The sequence below is a fragment of the Mustela nivalis genome, assembly GCF_964662115.1.
Source record: "Mustela nivalis genome assembly, chromosome: 1".
Lineage (NCBI taxonomy): Eukaryota > Metazoa > Chordata > Mammalia > Carnivora > Mustelidae > Mustela > Mustela nivalis.
Genome location: NC_139020.1, coordinates 106776715 through 106796466, shown reverse-complemented (window position 1 = coordinate 106796466; position 19752 = coordinate 106776715). Strand labels below are relative to the sequence as shown.

Here is a 19752-nt window from a genome sequence, read left to right as displayed (position 1 = left end):
TAAAGGTCCTGATTTCCAGGGAAGGTGTACTTCCACCAGGTGATATATTAAGAATCCCATTGAACTTAAAGCTATGGCTACCATCTGGTTATTGCCAGTAAACCAAAAGATACAGCAATGAGTTGCCATACTCTCGGGAGAATTGACTCCGAGGAGGCAGAACTATGCTTCATAATGAAGGTGCGGAAGAACGTGTTTGGTGTTCAGGTGGCTCACTGAGATATTCCTTGGTACTCCCATGGCCAGGATGAAGTGTGAATGGGGAGCTACAGAGCCACGGCCTGAAAAAGGCATGGTAACCAAGAGCTCAGAACCCCCAGGTTGAAGGTCTGGGCCGTCTCACCAGCCTAGCCACCTAGACTACAAGAAATGGTAGCCAAGGGCAAGAGGTGAATCAAGAACAGGTAATCGTGCAGAAAAATGACAGGTATTACCTACAGTTTCAGGACCAACAGCAGCAGTGAGGGATGTGGGTTTTCTCATTAACATGGCTCTCATAAGCTTTCCCCCAGAAACTTTGACCAAGGGTTCCTTTTCCTCTACATCCTTGCCAACCCTTGTTAGTTCTTGTCTTTTTGAAGACAGCTTTTCTAACTTTCTGTGAGGTGATATCTTTTGTGACTTATTTGCATTTCCCTGATGATTAGTAATGCTGAGCACTTCTTTATGGGCTTTTTGGCCATTTGTATGTCTTCTTTGGAAAAAAAATCTATTTAGTTCTTTCTCCCTTTGACCCTGTTTTCATGGATTATTCATCTGCTATTGAGTTGGATGGGTTCTTGATATATTTTGGATTTTTAACTCCTTATCAGACACAGGATTTGCAAATATTTTCTCCATTCTGTAGGTTTCCTTTTCACTTTGTTGGTTGTTTCTTTACTACACAGAAGCTTTTTGGGTCAGTGTAGTTCTACTTGTTTATTTTTAATTTGTTACTTGTGCTTTTAGTGCCATATCCAAAAAATCATTGCCAATACCAATGTTAAAGAGTCCTATTCATGTGGATTTTTTTCCTATGAGTTTTGTGGTTTCAGTTCTTATGTTTAATTTGAATCTGTGGTCCATTTCAAGTTAACTTTTGTGAGTGGTGGGGCAGGAGTCCAATTTCATTCCTCTATCTATGGTTATCCAGTTTTCTCTGCTCCATTTGTAGGAAACTACCCTTTCCCCCATTGGATATCTTCTAGGCAGCATAATGTTGGTTCTTGCCTTTGCACCCATCCACCACTTGATTGTGATTGAAGAATTCAATCCATTTGCCTTTAGAGTGATTATTGATGGATAAGGACTTACTAATGGCATTGTATTCTTTTCTAGCTGTTTTATAGTTCCCTTGTCCTTTTCCTCACTTCTTGCTGTGTTAATTTGTGAATTAGTGATTTTTCCATAGTGGTACACTCTGATTTTCTGCCTTTTATCTTCTGTGATTCCACTGTAGGTTTTTGTTTTGCAGTTTCTGTGAGGAACCATGCTGGCAAATCCGTGTTTGTTTGTTTTCATGTTTTTCTTTGCCGAACTTATTTTGTTTTTTTGTATTTTTTTTTTATATCATTAAATTGTTTATCTGTGTTCTCTTTCAGCTCTCTGAGCATTTTTAGGACAATTACTTTGAATTCTTGGCCAGACAATTCTCAAAGCTCCATGCTTTGGGACCAGTTACTGGTGGCTTACTGTATGTCTTTAGTGGAGTTGTGCTTTCTTTATTCTTAATGATTCCTGCAGCCCCATGTAGGTGCCTGTGCAGTAGAATAAGCACAGACTTTAGGGACGGCCTTTGGTCAGGGAAGACTTCCACTTGCAGATGGGGGCGTGCTGGAGTCTGCTGTGAGCCCCAGTCTAGTGGTGCAAGGCTGTGGAAGCGTGTGGCAATACCAGGTCCAGGAAAAGGCAGAATGTCCCTTCAGCTCAGGCCACCAGAGTCCCTGGCATTGACAGCTATGTGTCCTTGGTGAGGACTGGGTGGGGTGGGTGTTCATGATGGCTGCAGCAACTGTTGTGATCTTCAGCATTTCCCCACTCCGGGTCCAGCAGTTGGGGGCCAGGGCTGGTGGCGTGCACACACTCAGCTTAAGGTGCCTGTGTAACAGCAGGCGCCAACTGCCTACATACAGATCTAGGGCCGGGGACAGCCACTGGCTCATTGGCGGCTCCCGAAGCCCTGGATGCCGACATGTTTCTGTTGTACAGTCTCCCATACATGTGTGTATGTGTGCACTTCGGTGGAGGCTGGTAACAGGGGTCAGGCCAGGTTATGCAGATACGCAGATGAAGGCTAGCTACAGGTTAGTAGAGTTGTGCAGGCCAGTGACAGAATATGGGGCCTGATCTGGGCCCGCAAGCAGCCACGGGGTTCCTGGCCACCAGCATGCTCCCCCATGGCTGCACAGTCTCCCTGGGCATGGGCGTCGTGGTAAAGGCTGGTGCTGGCTGGCTGGTAAACGGCATGCAAGGGAACAGCTAGAGCATCTGCCCTGACTGCACACCTAGCAGTGGGGGGGCAGGTGGGGGGGTCAGCTGTGAAGATCTAGGCTAGTGCTCTGCCATGGGCAGGCACAGAGGCCTAGGCTGGCTGCCAGTGTGGTTCCTGGGCTCTGGCAGGGGCAGGGAGGGGGTGGTGACGGAGCAGGAGGGACTCAGGCAGCTGGCATCTGTGAACACAAACACCCGTATGGCCAAAGTGGGTGAAATGTGCCGGGGTCTGGCAGTGGTACGGGCCATTGGCTCTTTCGTCCGCGGTGAAAGCAGCTGGGGCTATCTGTGGAGCAGGTCACTGCAAGCCACCCTTGCTCCTGCCATGTGGCTGCTGTCCGTAGCCCCCGCTTTCCTTTTTGTCCCTAGCCATTGCTGTACAGCTCAGTTTTGCTTTGTCCAGTGGGGTGAAACTGAAGCGGGTCTCATCTGTGGTGCCATGAAAGTCTAGAGAAGCTGGTTGTTCAGCCTGCTTTTCCTTTCCTGACTAGACAGCCGCTTTCTACCTGGGGAGTTCCCGCTTGGCACTGAGCACAGCAGCCGGTGAGGTGGGACAAGGCAGGCAGAACGAAGCTGCCCTCCTTCTCCTGCAGTTACGCTCGGATTGTCTCTGTTCCACTGTGTTGCTAACTTTTCTTCAGTGGACCCCAGAGCTGGGTTTTTTTGTTTGTTTGTTTTTCTTTTTCTTTTTCTTTTTTTTTCTTTTTCATAGCTAGCTGTCTGTTGATCTTTATGTGGGGACAGGAGCTGGGGTCATCATTTTGGTGACGTCACTCTCCTTGTCATCATTTTCATTATAACTGTTACTTCATCACATGACACCAGGACTGGGCATTATGTATATAGATCAGGATTTATCAATTGGATGAATGGGTGGATGGATGGATGGATGGATAGATGGACAGACAAGTGGATGGATGGGGAAAAATTGGAACAAATATTTTTTAGAAGTTCTGAAAGAAGAGGGTGCAAAGAGATAGCTGACAGGATTAGTGGGCACTAGATTTAAAGAGTTTGGAAAGGACTTTAGGTCTGAACTAGAGGGTCTGTCCTAAGTGAAGATTACTGAGCTGGGCAAGCCTGGAAACGTCAATGCAAGAATAAACTTAGAAAGTATTTCTACTCTCGAGTGGCCTGGCAGCGCTGGTGTCCTTCCAGCTGTTAAGCATGGAATACTGCTCTGTGGCTTCTGATGGAATTTACCATGGTCTGATAGGAAATAACTCACATGAGTGAAACTGAAGGGAAAAAAGCTGAGATTAGTAACTGCTGGCCAAGTAGAGCAGACAGTGAGATCAGCATGGTCACCCCAGGCCAAACCACTAACTCCCTTCTCTTGGTAAGTAAGCACTGCCTGGAGCATTCGAATCAACTACGGTTGGATTATTTTATTATAAAAGTGGCTACTCAGGGTTTCTCTGTGTTTTTACTTTCATCTACAACTCTCAGTTGAATCCTACTTTATTACTCAGTTCCCAGGGCCACACACTCCGTGTGCAGTATTTTCCAGGAACAGGAGGTTTCCTATTTGGAAAATAGGGATTCATGTAAAGACCTAGCAGACACTTCCCTCTTGATCTCCTTCCACAGAGGTTCGTAGGGGCTCACAGCTTTGTCTCAACATGAGCTGCAGAATTGAAGACTTCCAGCCATTTTCATGTCTGCACCCGAGACTGAGCCTTCCCATTGAACCAGTCACGTCTCCGATAGATGATAGACCTTTGGCAAGTGGGTTTCAGAGTGTCCCAATAAAGAAATTTATGTCACTTTTCCCCACCCGTTTTCAGGGTCCTTCAGTCTTTCTTTGGAAAGAGGGAAAAACAGACATCTGATATAGCACAGGGAGAGCCTTGGGCGATGCCAGGGCCTGAGGCTGCCATTCGGGCCCTGTTGGTTCAGCTGCGCAGGCCCACCTGTAGGCTGCCCCAGAGCAGAGGCACACACACACACACACACACACACACACACACACACACCCCTTCTCAGCACAGGACAGACCGGATCTCCTATCTGGAAAGAGTGAGTCACTTCTGTAGCTAAAGCCTTGAAAAATGCAGTTTCTCCAAGCAACCACACTCCTGCTCAGCCTCCACCATCCTGCTGCCCCAGCCCCCTTCACGGCTGATCAGGTATGCACCTGCACACCCTCCACGAAGACCTCTCTGTCAGAGGCCATTCTTGTTTCTCCAAGCCCTGACCCTGACCTTTTCACTGAAGCTCCAGCTCCCTCAAATCTCAACCCGAACAGAACAGCGAGGCCTTGGTCTGAAGTGCACTTGTCTTCATGGCAGCCAGCACTTTCCTCTTCATGCTTTTCTGTCAACACCGGTGCCAGGCACTGGCCACTCTTGCTGCCTCTGCTTACCACCCTACTCCCTGCCACATACCACACTGAGTTTTCCATTTCCTGTAGGTATTGCAGGGAATCTGAATCTTTCTCATACTGACACCACAGTCCTCTCGTCCTAACTCCATAACAGAGCAATAGAACAGTCCATGTCCCTTTCCCCTCCTGTTGTGACCCCTTGAACCAGAGCCAGGCCTGATAAGCCTAGAAGGACAGACTGACTGCTCCCCTAGGCCTGGACCTTTGGGAGAAATCTGTATGACTATAAAACAATTCATGGTTTGCCTAGCAAGAGTCCACTTTCAAAATTATGTTTGGCTGGCAGATGTTGGGTCTTCGCTGCTTTAGGGAAAGGGGAACTTGAGTCAAAAGACAAGGACATAGAATGTAATCTTGGGCATTTGAGTTTTCCAGGTCCAGATCTGGGATAAGGGTACTTTAAGGAATTTTTAGGAGAAATTTTAATTATGTGTGCTTTTTGCCTTCTATACTAACTTTTGAACCTTACAACTAGATAGGAATATGATTCCACTGTGTGGTTTTTGAAAGAAACTTTATTATTTATTAGTAAATAATCTTTATTAGTAAAATTTTATACCAAAGCAATTTGTTTTTCATGAAAACAGAAAGACATTTTTAGGTATATAAGGACTTTTGTATCCTTGAAACAAGTTTTTGAAGATGTACTGCAATAGTATAATAAAGGGAGCAAACTAAGAGCATCAAGATTGGAGATATTACAGTATAAAATAATTGTTGCTGAGTAATTAATCAATTTAAAATAGAAATGTTCCTCAAAATACATTGTAACTCTGGTTCTTAGACTGAATGATGTCATCAAAAATTGTTCTCTGAACAATAATATTCTAAATCTAAAATCCTAATTTTTAAATTTTTATTTAAATTTGATTAATTAGCATATAATGCATTATTTGTTTCTGAGGTAGAGGTCAATGATTCATCAGTCTTATATAAAACCCAGTGCTCTCTACATCACATGTCCTCCTTAATACCCCATTCCTTTATCCCCTACCCTCTAGCAACCCTCAGTTTGTTTCCTATAGTTAAGTCTTTTATGGTTTATCTCCCTCTCTGATTTCATCTTATTTTATTCTTCTCTTCCTTCCCCATGATATTCTGTTTTGTTTCTTAAATTCTTTATATGAGTGAAATCATATGATAATTGTCTTCCTCTGATTGACTTATTTCACTTAGCATAATACCTTCTAGTTTCATCCAGATCACTGCAAATGGAAGGACTTCATTTTCTGATGGCTGAGCAATATTCCATTATGTGTGTGTGTGTGTATATATACATGCATATATATATATGTGTGTGTGTGTATATATATATATATATATATATATATATATATATATATATTTCACATCTTCTTTATCTGTTCATCTGTCAGTGGACGTCTCGGCTCTTTCTATAGTTTGGCTATTGTGGACATTGCTGCTATAAACATATAAATATTGGGGAGTAGGTACCCCTTTAGAACACTACAGTTGTATCTTTGGGGTAAATACCTAGTAGTGCAATTGCTGGGCTAAAATTCTTATATTAACAAAGATTAAAGATAGGGAGTAGAGAATAAAAGTTTGTCAAACTTAATTTGTTTATATAGAAATATAAGATCATTCTATTTGATTCTGACAAGGAGTAAAATATGGGTTAAAGTGCTTTTGTAAAACTTTGAGTAGAATGGGACATATACTACACAGTATCCAATGTATATTATACAAAGCTCAAAAAGATAAAAAGAGAAAACCAAATAATAGGGGAAAAGAAAAGAAATAGTTGGAAGTATAAAAACAGAATGGAAGAAGGTGACAGTTAAAGATAATAATTATAGTACATTAGAATGAGTTTAAATTAAATTAAAATCTCCCTACTAAAAGGCTGACATTCTGGGGCACCTGGGTTGCTCAATTGACTTCAGCTCAGGTCATGATCCCACAGTCATCAGATCAAGCACTGTGTCAGGCTCTGTGGCCAGCAGAGTCGGCCTCAGATTCTCTCTCCCTCTCCTTCCAGCCTTCCAGCTCATGCTCTTTCTCTTTCTCTCTCTCAAATAAATCTTTAAAAAACAATTAAAAAAAAAAGGTAAGAAAAAAAAAAAAGCCTTACTCTTCACTGTAAACTCATTGCCCCTCCCCCAACTGGCACCATGCTACACTGAATGGGTTCCCCTGGGCTTCTGACTTCTCCAGTGGGAAACCGGAGCTCAAGATGGACATCCAGCTCCCCCAGCATTATGGGATGTTTCCCAGAGGGCCCACTTGGATTTCACCTCTAGGGCATCACTGGGGGAATCTGCAGGGCTCAACTACCAGGTATCAGAGAGAGAGGAAGAAGGGGACAGAGCCTACCACAGCCAGTGCTCTGGTCTTGATGGGTCTCATTTGTGCTTGTAGCTGCACTCAAGCCAAGATCCCAGCCAGTGGCTCTGCCCATATATCTTCAGACTAAGTTGGTGGCCCTGTTTGGCCAGGGAGCTCAGTTGGCAGTTCTGCCTGATTTGAGTCCCTAGTCAAGGCCACGCTGACTGTAGAACCTGTTCTGTTCTGCTGGTGTGGGGAAACAGATGTGCAGCCCCACTCAAGCGCTGCGCACAGCCTCCAGTTCCATCTATCCAGGAAGCCTCGCCTAGGAACTAGGACGACTGTGGAGCTCATCCTCCAACCCTGATTGGGCAGGGAGCCAAGGCAGCCACCCTGTCCAGCTGTTAAGCATAGCCCCTGACCCTGCATATCCAGGGAGCCTGAACAGTGACCCTGAGCAAACTCAGAGCCCCGCCTGTGGTCCTGCCAAGGCGCGCAGCCCAGCCTACAGCCCTGCCCAGCCTACAGCCCCACCCAGCAGCGGACTCCCGCTTCTGGCCCTGCCTGATTGCTGAACACAGCCCTGCAGCCTTCCACAGGCAGGAAGCCCAGATGGTGACTTGACTTGATCACAGAGTGATAGCGGGCAGCCTAGCCTCATGAAAGAAAACCCGGAGAGCAACTCTGCCTGATCGCAGAGCACATTATCTATCCCCACCCAGCTGCAGGATGTAGCTGGATGCCCCTCCCAACCACGGAATCCGCCCAGCAACCTTGCTTTCACTTGGTTGCTAAGTCCTTGTTGGCTGTTGACAAGAGGCCTCCATTCACAGGACTTTTCCAACTGCTAGACTGTCCTCCTGACATGGTGGCTGGCTTGTCCTAGAGCAAGTGATCCAAAGGAGGGCAAGGTGGGAGCTACCATGTCTTTGTGACCTACCACAGAAGTAATACGCTGTCATTTCCTCAGTACCCTATTGGTAACACAGATCGGCACTATTCCGTGTGGGAAGGGATTTCATAAGGACGCGAATACCAGGAGGCAAGGGCAGTTGGGGGTCATTTTGAAGCCTGGCAATGACCGTCTGCCTTATTGATCCTCCCCCTGCCACATGCAAAATATATTCACTGCTTCCAGATCCTTCTTGCTCCCCCCGCCCCACACGTTCATCCCTTTACCGGATCAGTGGAGCGCAGCCAGCAGACTGCCAGATGACAGGGCCTAGTTTCCAGCCCTGACTGATCACAAAGCACAGTCTGAGGCCCTGTCCAGAGTCTTCCTGAACACAGAGTAAAGCCAGCAGAAGCGTCCTCTCAGGGAAATGGCTGAAGTGATCGCAGAGCCCAGCCAGTGGCACTGCCCCTGACATCAGAGCCCTGTAAGAGAACCGCCTTGGAGGGAAACCAGTCAGCCCCCAGTTAAGCACTCAGATGGCTGCAGCCCTCACACAGGCAGTGCGTGCAGAAAGATTTCCTGTCATTTTAAGCTGCTAACCTTCGAGCCATTTGTTAGATAGCAATATAACTAATAACACACTCTTCAGTTTTTAGGTTTTTACTAATTTCTTTGGAGAAACAGAAAGGAATAACAACAATAAACCAGAGAAAGTCATGACATTTTTAGCAATCTTACAGTGCTGCCTTTGGTTATTCCCTGGGCTATCTTTTCTGACTTTCTTAGACTGCTCCAGAAGTTCCTCTAAGATGATTCTGAGAGTCTTCCAGTGACAATTTCCTGAGAGAAGACTACCTATCCCACCTACCACCCACCTCAGAATGTAGTCAGAGATGATGTATGCTTGCATGTGCAGTTACTTGGGGGGAAACAATGTGAAGAAACCACATGTCCAAGTCTAAGGAAAATTGTATAAATTACAACACATTTTTTTGATAGGCTATCATGTACCTATTACAAAGCATAATTACAAAGAGACCTTCACTGTTCTGGAGACACTTTTATGATGGATTTTTAAGTTTAGAAAAAGTAGGACATGATCTTATGTGTCTGTGTAATATTTTGTGTGTGTATGTATATGTTTTTATGGTATTTTAAAATAGAATGGGGAACTGCTAGCAGGGATTATTTTGGGGTGATAGGATGCAGATGACTTTTTCCCTTGTATGCTTTGGACAGTGAATATGTACTACTATTAGAATCAGAAAAAAACTTTAAAGAAAAAAGGGGCAGTCCTGCCCGTCCCTCAAGACTGTCACCCAGTAAGACTACCCAAATCCCTGTCAAAATCAATCTTTTTTTCTATAACTTCATGATTGTTCCTTTTCTTGTACAATCCCATCTCTTCTTCTTTGCCGTTTGCGTGGTATCTTTCTCCTATGCTCTTATAAACGCATCCCTAACAACATAAGCGTACCACCTAGGTTTAGTGCTCCAGAAAATGGCCTCACTGGGGATGACATAGGTGGGGCAGGCCCGTTCCCCCAGGCTCTGTGGCTCTTTGTCACTGTCTCCCAGTAGCACTCACTGGAGGTGCTCCCTGTGGACTCAATGGACAGAAGAGAAGCTCCCCTCCCATTAGAAACTTGTTGTCCGGTCAATCCTGAAAAGGACTGGCTAGTGGCCCAAGTGCATCTGATGGTGGGATTCTGTGGGCACTGGTAAGGCCTTTTCCTCTTTCCTGCAACTGATGTCACGATCCCAGCGCACAGAGATGAATGTTCAGGGCTGGAACAGTGCAAAGTGACCCTGGGGCAATAACATAGCCCCTGTCACATCACCACACATCCTGGAAGGCTGCTCTGGAGGTCACAAGGGAAGAGGAAACCAAGGCCACACTAGAGACCGGGAGCTAGAAATAGATGGGGTGGCAGTTGGGGATACTAAGTGCACTCCTCTCCCCACCCACTCCTGCCTATAAGACTGATACTGGTGTGGGTGTGGGTGTGGGTGTGGGCTCAGCATGCCATCGGGGTGCCAAGTCTTCTATAAGAAGAAAGGGCCTAAGAGTTGGGCTTTGGTCAGTGAGGAGAGCTACTGGTGAGGGAGATGTGGGGGTGACAGATGAATCGCTCACTTGATGACCTTTCCCTCTATGGCCTGGCTCTCACAAGTGGCTAGTGAGGTAAGGAGGAGCCAGGACCCCATTCTTTCTCCTTCGTGCCCAACATAAACGAAAAAGGAGCAGAATACCTAGAGTCAGAAGCAGGGGAATGGCAGCACGAGGAGGCTGCAGAAGTTTCCCCCCAGCCGCAGAGAGAGGGGCGCAGCCCACCTAACTCACCAGCTGAGAGGACCTCACAGAGAGTTAGGGCCATTGTAAATGTGGCCAGTGCAAATCTCAGTTCCCATACTGACTGGAATCCATTTTTCTGTCACTTCTATTCCAAGTGCCCTTTCCACTGGGATCCAGAAGAAAACCCAGTCTTCGTTGGCAGGGCCTTGCAGCTGAGTTCCAGGGGGCTGACCGCACTCAAGCACTGTCAGAAGGAAATACGGGCATTCCTGTCGGTTGTGCTTTGCGTTACTGCACTTTGTGGATATGCATTTTTTTAAGAATTGAAGGTTTGTGGCAACCCCGTGTCAAGTCTACTCGGACCTTTTCCAACAGCATTTGCTCGTTTCCTGTCTCTGTGTCACATTTTAGTAATTCTTGCCATATTTCAAAGATTTCCATGGTTATATTTGAATTGCTGCAGTTTCGTGATAAAACCTGAATGGATGAGGAGTTGCTTTTCATGGAGGAGCAAGGAAAATGGTTGCTTGAGATGGAATCTACTCCTAGTGAAGATGCAGTGAAAATTGTTGAAACGGCAACAAAGCCTTTAGAATATTATGTCAACTTAGTTGATAAAACAGTGGCAGAGTTTGGAAGGATTGACTCCAAATTGGAAAGAAGTTCTACTGTGGGCAAAATGTATCAAACAAGGGTGCATGCTACAGAGAAGTTGTTGGTGAAAGGAAGTCAATCAATGTGACAAACTTCATCATGGTCTTTTTTTCCCCTCTTGCTTTTTTGAGAGAGTGTGCAAGTGGGGGCAGGGAAATCTGAAGCAGACTCTGTGCTGAGCATGAGTGCAGAGCCCAATGCGGGGCTCGATCCCAGGACCCTGAGACGGGAGCCGAAATCAAGAGTCAGACACTTAACCAACTGAGCCACCCAGATGCCTCACACCTGTTGTCTTATATTAAGAAATCGCTGAAGCCACCCCAGCCTTCAGCAACCACCACCCTGATCAGTCAGCAGCCAGAAACATCCAGGCAAGACCCTTCACTTATGACTCACTGAAAGCTCAGATGATGGGTAGCATTTTTAGCAATAAAATATTTTTTGACTAAGGTATGTACATAGTTTTGTAGACACAATGCTAGCGCACACTGAAATAGACTACAGTGTAGCATAGTGTGGTTTCGGGGGACATGTTTAAGCCATAATGGGAGGTACGCAGTTGACAGAGAAGAGGAATTCTCCCGTCTCTCCTGTTCCTGCTTTTTGGGATTTTTTATCAACACACTTTGGCTGTTCCCTTAGGACATCATTCCCTTAAGAGTTTTAGGCTTTTGGAAACTAAGGTAAAGACCTTCCATCCATTCTGCTTTCTGCCCTACAGCACTCCTTCCCTGAGGTATTGGACAAACAACTTAGTCATATGAATTTAAGCAAGACCAAAAGTAAGAACCCTCGATCGGTGGCTATCTCAGAGATGCTATCTGCCACAGAAGTGACCATTCTTCTTCCTGAAGTATGGAAGAGAAGCTAGTAGGGGAAAATCCGTGGCTTTGGGATTCCTGTTGTGCCTCCTTGGAGATAAAAGTTGAGAAGCAGCAGTCATTCCCTTAGCAAGTAAGGAGAGAGGGAGAAGCTTTTTAAAAACACATTTATTTTAAAATTTTACATCATCTTTGGGTAATTCAGAATTTGATCAGGCATGTTTCAGACACTTCTGAGATCAAGGTCTCCAAACCAAGGTGAATAGCTTATGTGATTGAAGGATTGGGGGACCTCATGATATAGGATGAAGAGATGGCTACTGACAAAGACACGATCCCCTCAGGATGGGGACTTTCCCGCGGCACTCAGTCACCATTTTTAAATTATCTGTCACAAATATGAAACCTCTCACCAGACCAACAATAATAACCTCTGATTTGCATTTTACTAGTTTCCATATAAAGAGAACACAGAATTAAAAGTTCTATAGACCCCAAATCACACTGACATTAATCTGATCCCTTCTATTAATAATAATGAAAAGCTAGCATCTACCCAGTGTAGTCTCACACCAGTGCCTCTCTCTTGCTGGTGGAACGCTCCTTCCTCACACTGTGTACGATTTAAAGATTGCAATGTATGCATCAAATCAGGACCTAAAGCAAGCTGGGAATTCATGGGCTCAGAAAGCTGGAAAAGACGCGTCCACACAGCAGGAGGCAGCCCAAGTGCTCGGCCCATTCCTAAGCAGAAAGGCCAGAGCTGCAAGGAGGGGGAAAGTGGGGTGAGGAGGAGAAGGGGGAGGAGGGACACTTCTATACCTACACCCTCCATTGTGTGGATGGTTTCCTGGGTGCCAGGCAGGGTCGTTGTTGTCTCCCAGTAGGATAGTTAATTCCCTGATGACAGGACCCCCTCCCTGACCTACCTCAAAGCAAGGTCAGGCCCAAGTGTGAGTTTGGAGCAGGTCCTTAGTAAAGGGAGGAATGGAGGGAAGGAGGGAGGGAGGAAGCCACCAGGTACTGAGCACCTGCTATGTGCCAAGTACAGTACTGGGACAGGTGTTTCATGTAACACAACAGCCTTGTGAGGTACGCTCACCGCCCCTATTTTACAAATGTGGAAACAGAGTCTCAGGAAAATTTGCTCATGGCGGCATGATTAGTACATAGGGGAGGATCAGTTGGAAAACCCAGAGCTTCTCCCTCAAGGGCTCCTGCTACTGCCCCTAGAAGCCAAGGGTCTGGCAGTACGTGAGCACTCCAGGTCCCAGACGACTGGTCCAGGGCTCAAGCTTAAGAGGCGCTGAACCCTGGTTTTACAGCATTATTTTGTGACCCTGAGCAAGTCCTTTACGTTCTCCTCCCCAGGGGCCAGACCAGTCCAGTGTGGTTATTCACTGGAGAAGGAGGTTGCAGTAAAACTACCCAAGAAGCATGTTTGCACCCCACGGTGGGAGGGCCTCTGTCTGGAGACTGTGATATCGCCCCCTTGCTGGAGGGGTGGAGGGCATGGCTGTCTGATAAACCTTGTGAGAATCCGTTACAGTCTCTAAGGTGCTCATTTCTGAGAGCAAGTTTAAATTCTAGGGAACCACATCCCCACTCCCTGAGAGACATTCTGTGAAAGGCCCATGAAGGCGAAAGAAATCATCAGATCAGGATACTTTTAAAGTACAAAATGCTTAAAAGTAATTTGAGAGAGGAAAAAAGTCTACTTTAAAGGGGAAAACAAGATGGCAGACAGGTGGGGGGTGAGGCGAGCATTAACAGGGAAGCAATGGACACGGTGTATGACCCCAACTTCAGTGAAGGGTCAGGCCAGGCCGAGTACGGACAAATTGGGTTTTTGGCATCTGGCTTGCCAGGTGTCTCCGATGAGGCTGCCCTGCGAGAGGGGAAGCAGCTTCCTCAGAAAATAACTTGAGCCTCAAAGGTCAGGCAGACCTTAGAGAATAAATATGGGCAACAAAGGCAAAAAGGAAAACACAACTCAAATGACTCAAAACATCTGCTGACATGTTCCTCCAGTCCCCTGAAATCTCCACAGCCAAGCTCAGCAAAGGCCCCTACGACCCACAGACACAGCGAATACGTGCCCCCTTGAGCATGTAAGCTCATAACTGGGCAAATCGGCATCGCTGCCACCACCCCCACCCCTTCCACGTGCACTGAGCACACTGAACCCTCCGTCTCCTTCCCACTGAACTGTGAGCAAACGGAGGATGGAGACCGTGTCCTTCCGTGCCTCTCTTCTCCATACGGAGAGGATGTGGGTTTATCACGACCCTTTGTGCATGAGCACCCAGGCTAAGGACCCACCAAGCCAGCTAGAGTGATAGGAATGCCTCATCTTCCAAGGGTACGGACCTCAAGAGCAGCTTTGTTCTGGAGGAATTGAGCATGTTTCCTATGCCTCAGACCACTTCCTGGTTCCCCAGAGCTACCCTGTACCCACACACAATCATAATTTGGGAGAATTTCTTTAACATGTGAAATCAGTGTCTAGGAGCAGATGTTGAGCAACAGAGAGCGCTGGTTTGTGAAGATAACGTCATTCTGGGGGGGAAAACAGCTCAGCTTTGGCAGCCCTGGAGGGAAAGGCGGTGTGGAGAGAATGCTAGGTGTGCGGCGGGAGGCTTTGGGCTCGCACACCTCTGCAGCTTCCGGGCAGGCTGGACCTAGCTGCCTGCTGTTGGAACTCCTGCAGCCTGTGGCTCTTGGTGACAGAAGGCCCATCATGCAGCCTGTGATTGTTCGGGAACGTGACCTGCCCGGATGTGGTGGAGAAGGGCGAGGGGACCTGACCCAGGAGTCCAGGCTCAGCAGCGAATTTTCCGGAAGCCAGGCAGTGTAGCTTTTCCCAGCAGGTAAATGTCCTCGTCTGTGCCCTGGTTGAGGTGTTTCACCAGATTCTTCTCAAAGAGGAGTGGGTGGTAGGCGCCCATCGTGCAGGCACTGTCAAAGAACTTCTGGTAGTAGTAGCACACATCGGTCTTGCGCTTGGATGGGAGGAACTCGTAAATATCCACCTGGTCACACAATGTCATCATGATGATGATTCCTGAAGAGGAGAGCAGAGGTAAGTTCGACCCAACAATACAACTCCACACCCTGGAGCTCTGCCCCATGAGTCCAGCAACTCAGGAACCCATATCTGGGGAGAGGCCTATTTGGAGTTTCTATGTATTACCGTGATTCCCAGTCTGAGCTCGGCCAGTAAGCCGGTCCAGCAGGCTGTTCCTCAGGATGCAGGGCTGCTGAGCCCTATGCCCCTCTGAACCCCCAGCAGGTCAGGGGCTGGTGCATGGCAGCTTCTCCCTAAACATCAGGGGATGGACGTGTTCCATCCATCAGTCACTGAGCTAATCAGTGTGAATAAGCTAGATGAAGAGAGAGGACTAGATGACTGGGGAGACAGTACCATCCATGTACATAGAACTTTCTAGGACTTTTATATCCTGTAGGAGACTCACAGATGGCGCTGACTGGGAGAGGTGATTCTTACAGTGCTTAGGAGAAACAGTGTGGGCAGAAAGGCTGTCTTTCCCCAGCTGGGAGGATGGTGTTTGGAACAGGAGCCTGCCTGGTCCGTGTTGATGGGCTCTGCTCATTCTGGCGGGAGACGGGAGTGCAGGGGGTGAGGCCAGGTTGGTGCTCTCAGGGAGGAGGCACAGAACACTCTGCTGGAGACATGACCCCAACAAGAGGCAGGAGACTCTTGCGACACACACACCTGTCCCCACCTGGCTCAAGCACTTCTGTAGGCCCTCTCTGGGGCTCAGTTTCTTCACCTGCCTCTTACCACACAGGCTGTTGCTAGGATACAATAAGATCATGGCTCTCACACCCCTTTCAACCACCATAAATATAGGGGAAGTTTATGATGAAATAGTCCTCATTAAGAGCAAAACTGTAAACTGCTAGCAGCAACTTTTTTCTAGAGGAATCAGATAGGGGAAGAGTCCTCTCTGGCTGCCCCTGGTCTAATGGGGCGAAAAGACACTTCTGCAACTAAACTGTGAAGGCATGACAGAAGTGGCTTCTGGAAATTTCAGGAGGGAACACTTGCTATGGGGGAAGTCTCATGTAAGCCTCCTGGTGACACTGGGTGGGGCCCAGCAGGGGCCACGGCCATTGGGGATGGGCAAGAAGAGGGGACAGTGGGGTAATGGGAAAGTGTTCCCTGGGATGCTTTTCCCACTATTCCTGCTCCAAAGGGCTCCTGGAAGAGCCCCAAATGCACACATACCAAAACTGAAGAGAATTGTACAAAGACACTCTACTGAGATGGTCCCCACCCTTTTCTCTAAGGAGTGCTTCTGACAGTAAACACACAGTTGTTCAAGAACTCAGAGGCCATTACCACAGGGCTAGCCTGTGCCACATTCAGAAGAAGGCATCAAACTGAGAGACTCTTAACAAAAAGGAACCCCGGTTGCAGGAGGGGAGGTGTGTGGGGGATGGGCTAGATGGGGGATGGGCATTAAGGAGGACACTTGTGATGAGCACTGGGTGTTGTATGTAAGTGTTGAATCACTAAACTCTACTTCTGATACCAATATTAAATCATATATTAATGAACTAGAATTGCAATAAAAATTTAAACAAGAATGTAAAATTTAAAAAGGAGGAAGAATGTTTTAAACTCCGTCACCACCCTGAGGGAGTTTGCATCCCAGCAAGAGGGCAGGCTCATCATACAGTGGGGGGGACGGGGGGCCCAGAGAAGGGAGCCTCCCTTCCATGTGTCCAAGAAGAAAGCCTGAAGCCAGCATTCAGTACCCTCTGGACTCAGATCCCAGTTCACCTACACCAGCTCCCTCAGCTCCGTTCATGACCCTCCAACCCAGGAAAACTCTGCCTCTCATTCTTCTCTCAGAGCCAGGACTAGGGTACTCACTGGGTTCGACAGATTTTTGAAATTTTGAATAAAGTATTATTGACTATTGCTTTGTCTTCAGATGCCAATATGGCTCCAGTGTAACATTATCATTGATCCTATCTTTATTTAACATTTTGGTATTTCATTCAGGATAAAATCTTGCATTAATTACAGTTTTTAAAAAATATTATTTTAATATTATTTAGCTTGTTACTGAATTTTCTGGTGTCCCCTCAAATGGTATACCTGAGGCAAGTGCCTCTCTTGCCTCATCTTCCAAATCCCAGCCCTGCTCTTCCCATTTTCCTGCCTCCTCCCCAAGCCAAATCTACCCCTCACCCAGGCCTGGCCCAATGCCATTCCTCCACTGAGCTCTCTGACAGCACCCCCAGGAGGGGTGCGCTCTCCTGGCTGAACTCCCCCACCAAACACCCTAAAGGAGAAGGATTCTTACTGATCTCTGGATCTTAGCTAGAACTTGGCCCAGTGTAGAAATACAGCAAAAACCTGGCAACTGTTTGGTGAACAAAGGAATGAATGAATGAATGAGATCCCATTCTCTAATCTCTTCTAGAAACAAACACGAGAGGTCTTTCCCCAGATACAGACTCACCAAGCATCCCAGAGGATGGGGGGTTGGGCTGAATCTCCTCTGGGGATATTTCCTGAATGATGTCCCACAGCTCCCAAGGCATCTGGGGCTTGAGGATGTAAAAAGGCTGGTCAGGATGCAGCTTGCGGTAGCTCTTATAGTTCTCAAAGAAGCTGTAGTCAGGGCTCTGGTACCACTGAAAGAGAAGAAAATGGTCTCCTTAAGGAGAAGGAGTTGCTTCGAAGCCCCTTCCTCGGAGTGGATTCCAGACTTCACGTCACAGCTCTCACTTGCTAGCAGAGGGAACCCAGCACACAGCTTATGCTCCCAAGGAATTTTGAGCTTGGCGACCCTGGAACAGCTTCAGACTTTGGGATCACAGACCCTGGGAATGCTCAAAGGGGTCCTTGGCACCATCTGATCCCACCTCTCATTTTTTTTTTTTTAAAGATTTTATTTATTTGACAGATATCACAAGTAGGCAGAGAGGCAGGTAGAGAGAGAGGAAGGGAAGCAGGTTCCCCGCCTAGCAGAGAGCCTGATGTGGGGCTCGATCCCAGGACCCTGGGATCATGGCCTGAGCCGAAGGCAGAGGCTTTAACCCACTGAGCCACCCAGGCACTCCCTACCTCTCATTTTCAAAGGGCCGAAAACTGGGGCACAGCTTGCCACAACTGCAAGTTGGGAGCTCCTGTCCTGCCTCAGACACACTTCAGCTCTAAGTGAGATCCGAGCAAAACTGTGGAGGCTGGGGTGGTGAGATTGCCAGTGATCACCAGAGCCTCTCAGCTCCTGGTGGGTCTGACTTAAGAATCCCGTGTCCTCGGAATGGCGCGCTCTGTCCTTCCACCATAACACCAGTCTCCTGCGACAGTGCAGCCATACCAGGGAGAGGCCAGCTGACACACATGACAAACAGCAAGGGTGCCATTTTGGAGAGGCTGGGGAGCCAAAAGGCCTGAGACTCCCATCCTCTTCCCAAAAGAGAGCCCTTCGCTTAGAAAACCAAGTTCAGGGACAGGCGACTTCCCCTCTCCACATTCTAGTCTCCTCACCTGTAAAAGGGAAGCAGCCATGCTTCTACTTTCCTGTGTTGTTATGAGTGAAATGGGAAGAATTCTGGAAACCAGAAGTAGGTCAAGCATGATGCTTCTGTCCTAGGAATGAGTAACTACTGTCTATTTCCTGCTGATTTGCTTCAGAAATAACTGTATTAGATGGACACAACCCCACCCTAGACAGTGAGAAATCCCGTCACTGTTACTCCTGAGCCAACGATCAAAGGAGAGAAAAACATGGCCCTGCGGAGCGGAGCACAGAGAGCACTGGTATCAGACAGGAATACTTCCGCGATGTGAGTCCAGATGAAGTGCTTTCCTCTCATGTGGAAAGAGAGTCCTTGGCGGATGGTGGGGGAGCAGGTCAGCCATGACTTTCAAAACCCAGGAACACTCAGGACCGTCTATGGACAAACAGAAGACTCATTCCCTATTTCCTGAGGACACCCACTTACCTTTGGGATATCTGAATGGTAAACAGACGGGTCCCACACAATTAGGATTCCCTCATTGTACAGACTGTCTTTGAGGAAGCGCCCTTCAGTGGTGACCAGCTGCAGGAAGAAAGAGACAAATGGTCACCTGGATGTTCACATGTAAATGTCCTGTGGTGATGACTGACAGGTGGCAAGTGCCACCCTAGGCACTTCGGTTCAGTGATCCAGGATATCAGCTGTCAGACATTCACCTTAAAAAGCACATGTTGCCCAAGTGGAAACTGAGAGAAACAAATGGCAGAAACCAAATCAAGAACTGCCTGAAAATGAAAGCAAGCATCACAGTCATCGTTCCACACCTCGACCACTCACCATTACAACGTGGAGATGTAATCAGAGTCACTGTATTATCTCAAGAATGACTAGGTACAACCCAGAGAGCAGCAACTTGCCACGAGCTTCTGAGCTACCCTGTCCCCTCATACCTCTCCCAAAGGCACGGAAGCCTGAAGAATATAATCCCACTTCCTCAGTGTATCTTTGAGGCAAGAACTACTGGTGCTGGGCCCACCTTGGCTGGGGATCATGTGGCTGTACTGGGTGCTAAAGAGTCCCCAGGGAGTCACAGAATGCCAGCATGAGTATGGCCATGGGGTGAGTGAGCATTCAGGGACAAACAACAGCAGGCCAAGCCATGGGTGTGAGGTGTGAGGAGAGGGAAGATGTCCCAGACAAAAGAAACAATGTGTGCAAATCCCCAGATGTGAGAATAAGTGGCAGAGACTGCTAGGTGTCACCCAATATGCATTCATTCTTTCTTCCTTGGAAACAAACATTTCTGTTTACCTCAACACATAGTCATCTAAAATAAAGATTATCTGAAATAAAAATTTCCCAGCCTCTCTTACAACTAAGCCTGGCCATGATAAAATTCTGGCCAAGGGTGTGTAAGCAAGTGTGACTTCCAGGA

At 47.2% G+C, this 19752-nt stretch overlaps 1 protein-coding gene and 1 long non-coding RNA gene across 22 annotated transcripts in view; both read right to left on the bottom strand.

Annotated features, from left to right (window-relative positions):
- The window catches only part of LOC309846064, a 495527-nt gene that overhangs the window by 378864 nt on the left and 96911 nt on the right, over positions 1-19752 (bottom strand). The window lies entirely within an intron of this gene.
- The window catches only part of ST6GAL1 (ST6 beta-galactoside alpha-2,6-sialyltransferase 1), a 118274-nt gene continuing 110485 nt past the window's right edge, over positions 11964-19752 (bottom strand). For all 21 annotated transcript variants that reach the window (XM_082694377.1, XM_082694373.1, XM_082694372.1 and 18 more), the window contains 3 exons: positions 18801-18899; positions 17309-17483; positions 11964-14874 (listed from right to left, as the gene is read on the bottom strand). In XM_082694377.1, coding sequence (XP_082550503.1) covers positions 14633-14874; positions 17309-17483; positions 18801-18899 — 516 coding nt within the window. In that variant the 3' untranslated portion in view covers positions 11964-14632. The remainder of the gene's footprint in view (positions 14875-17308; positions 17484-18800; positions 18900-19752) is intronic.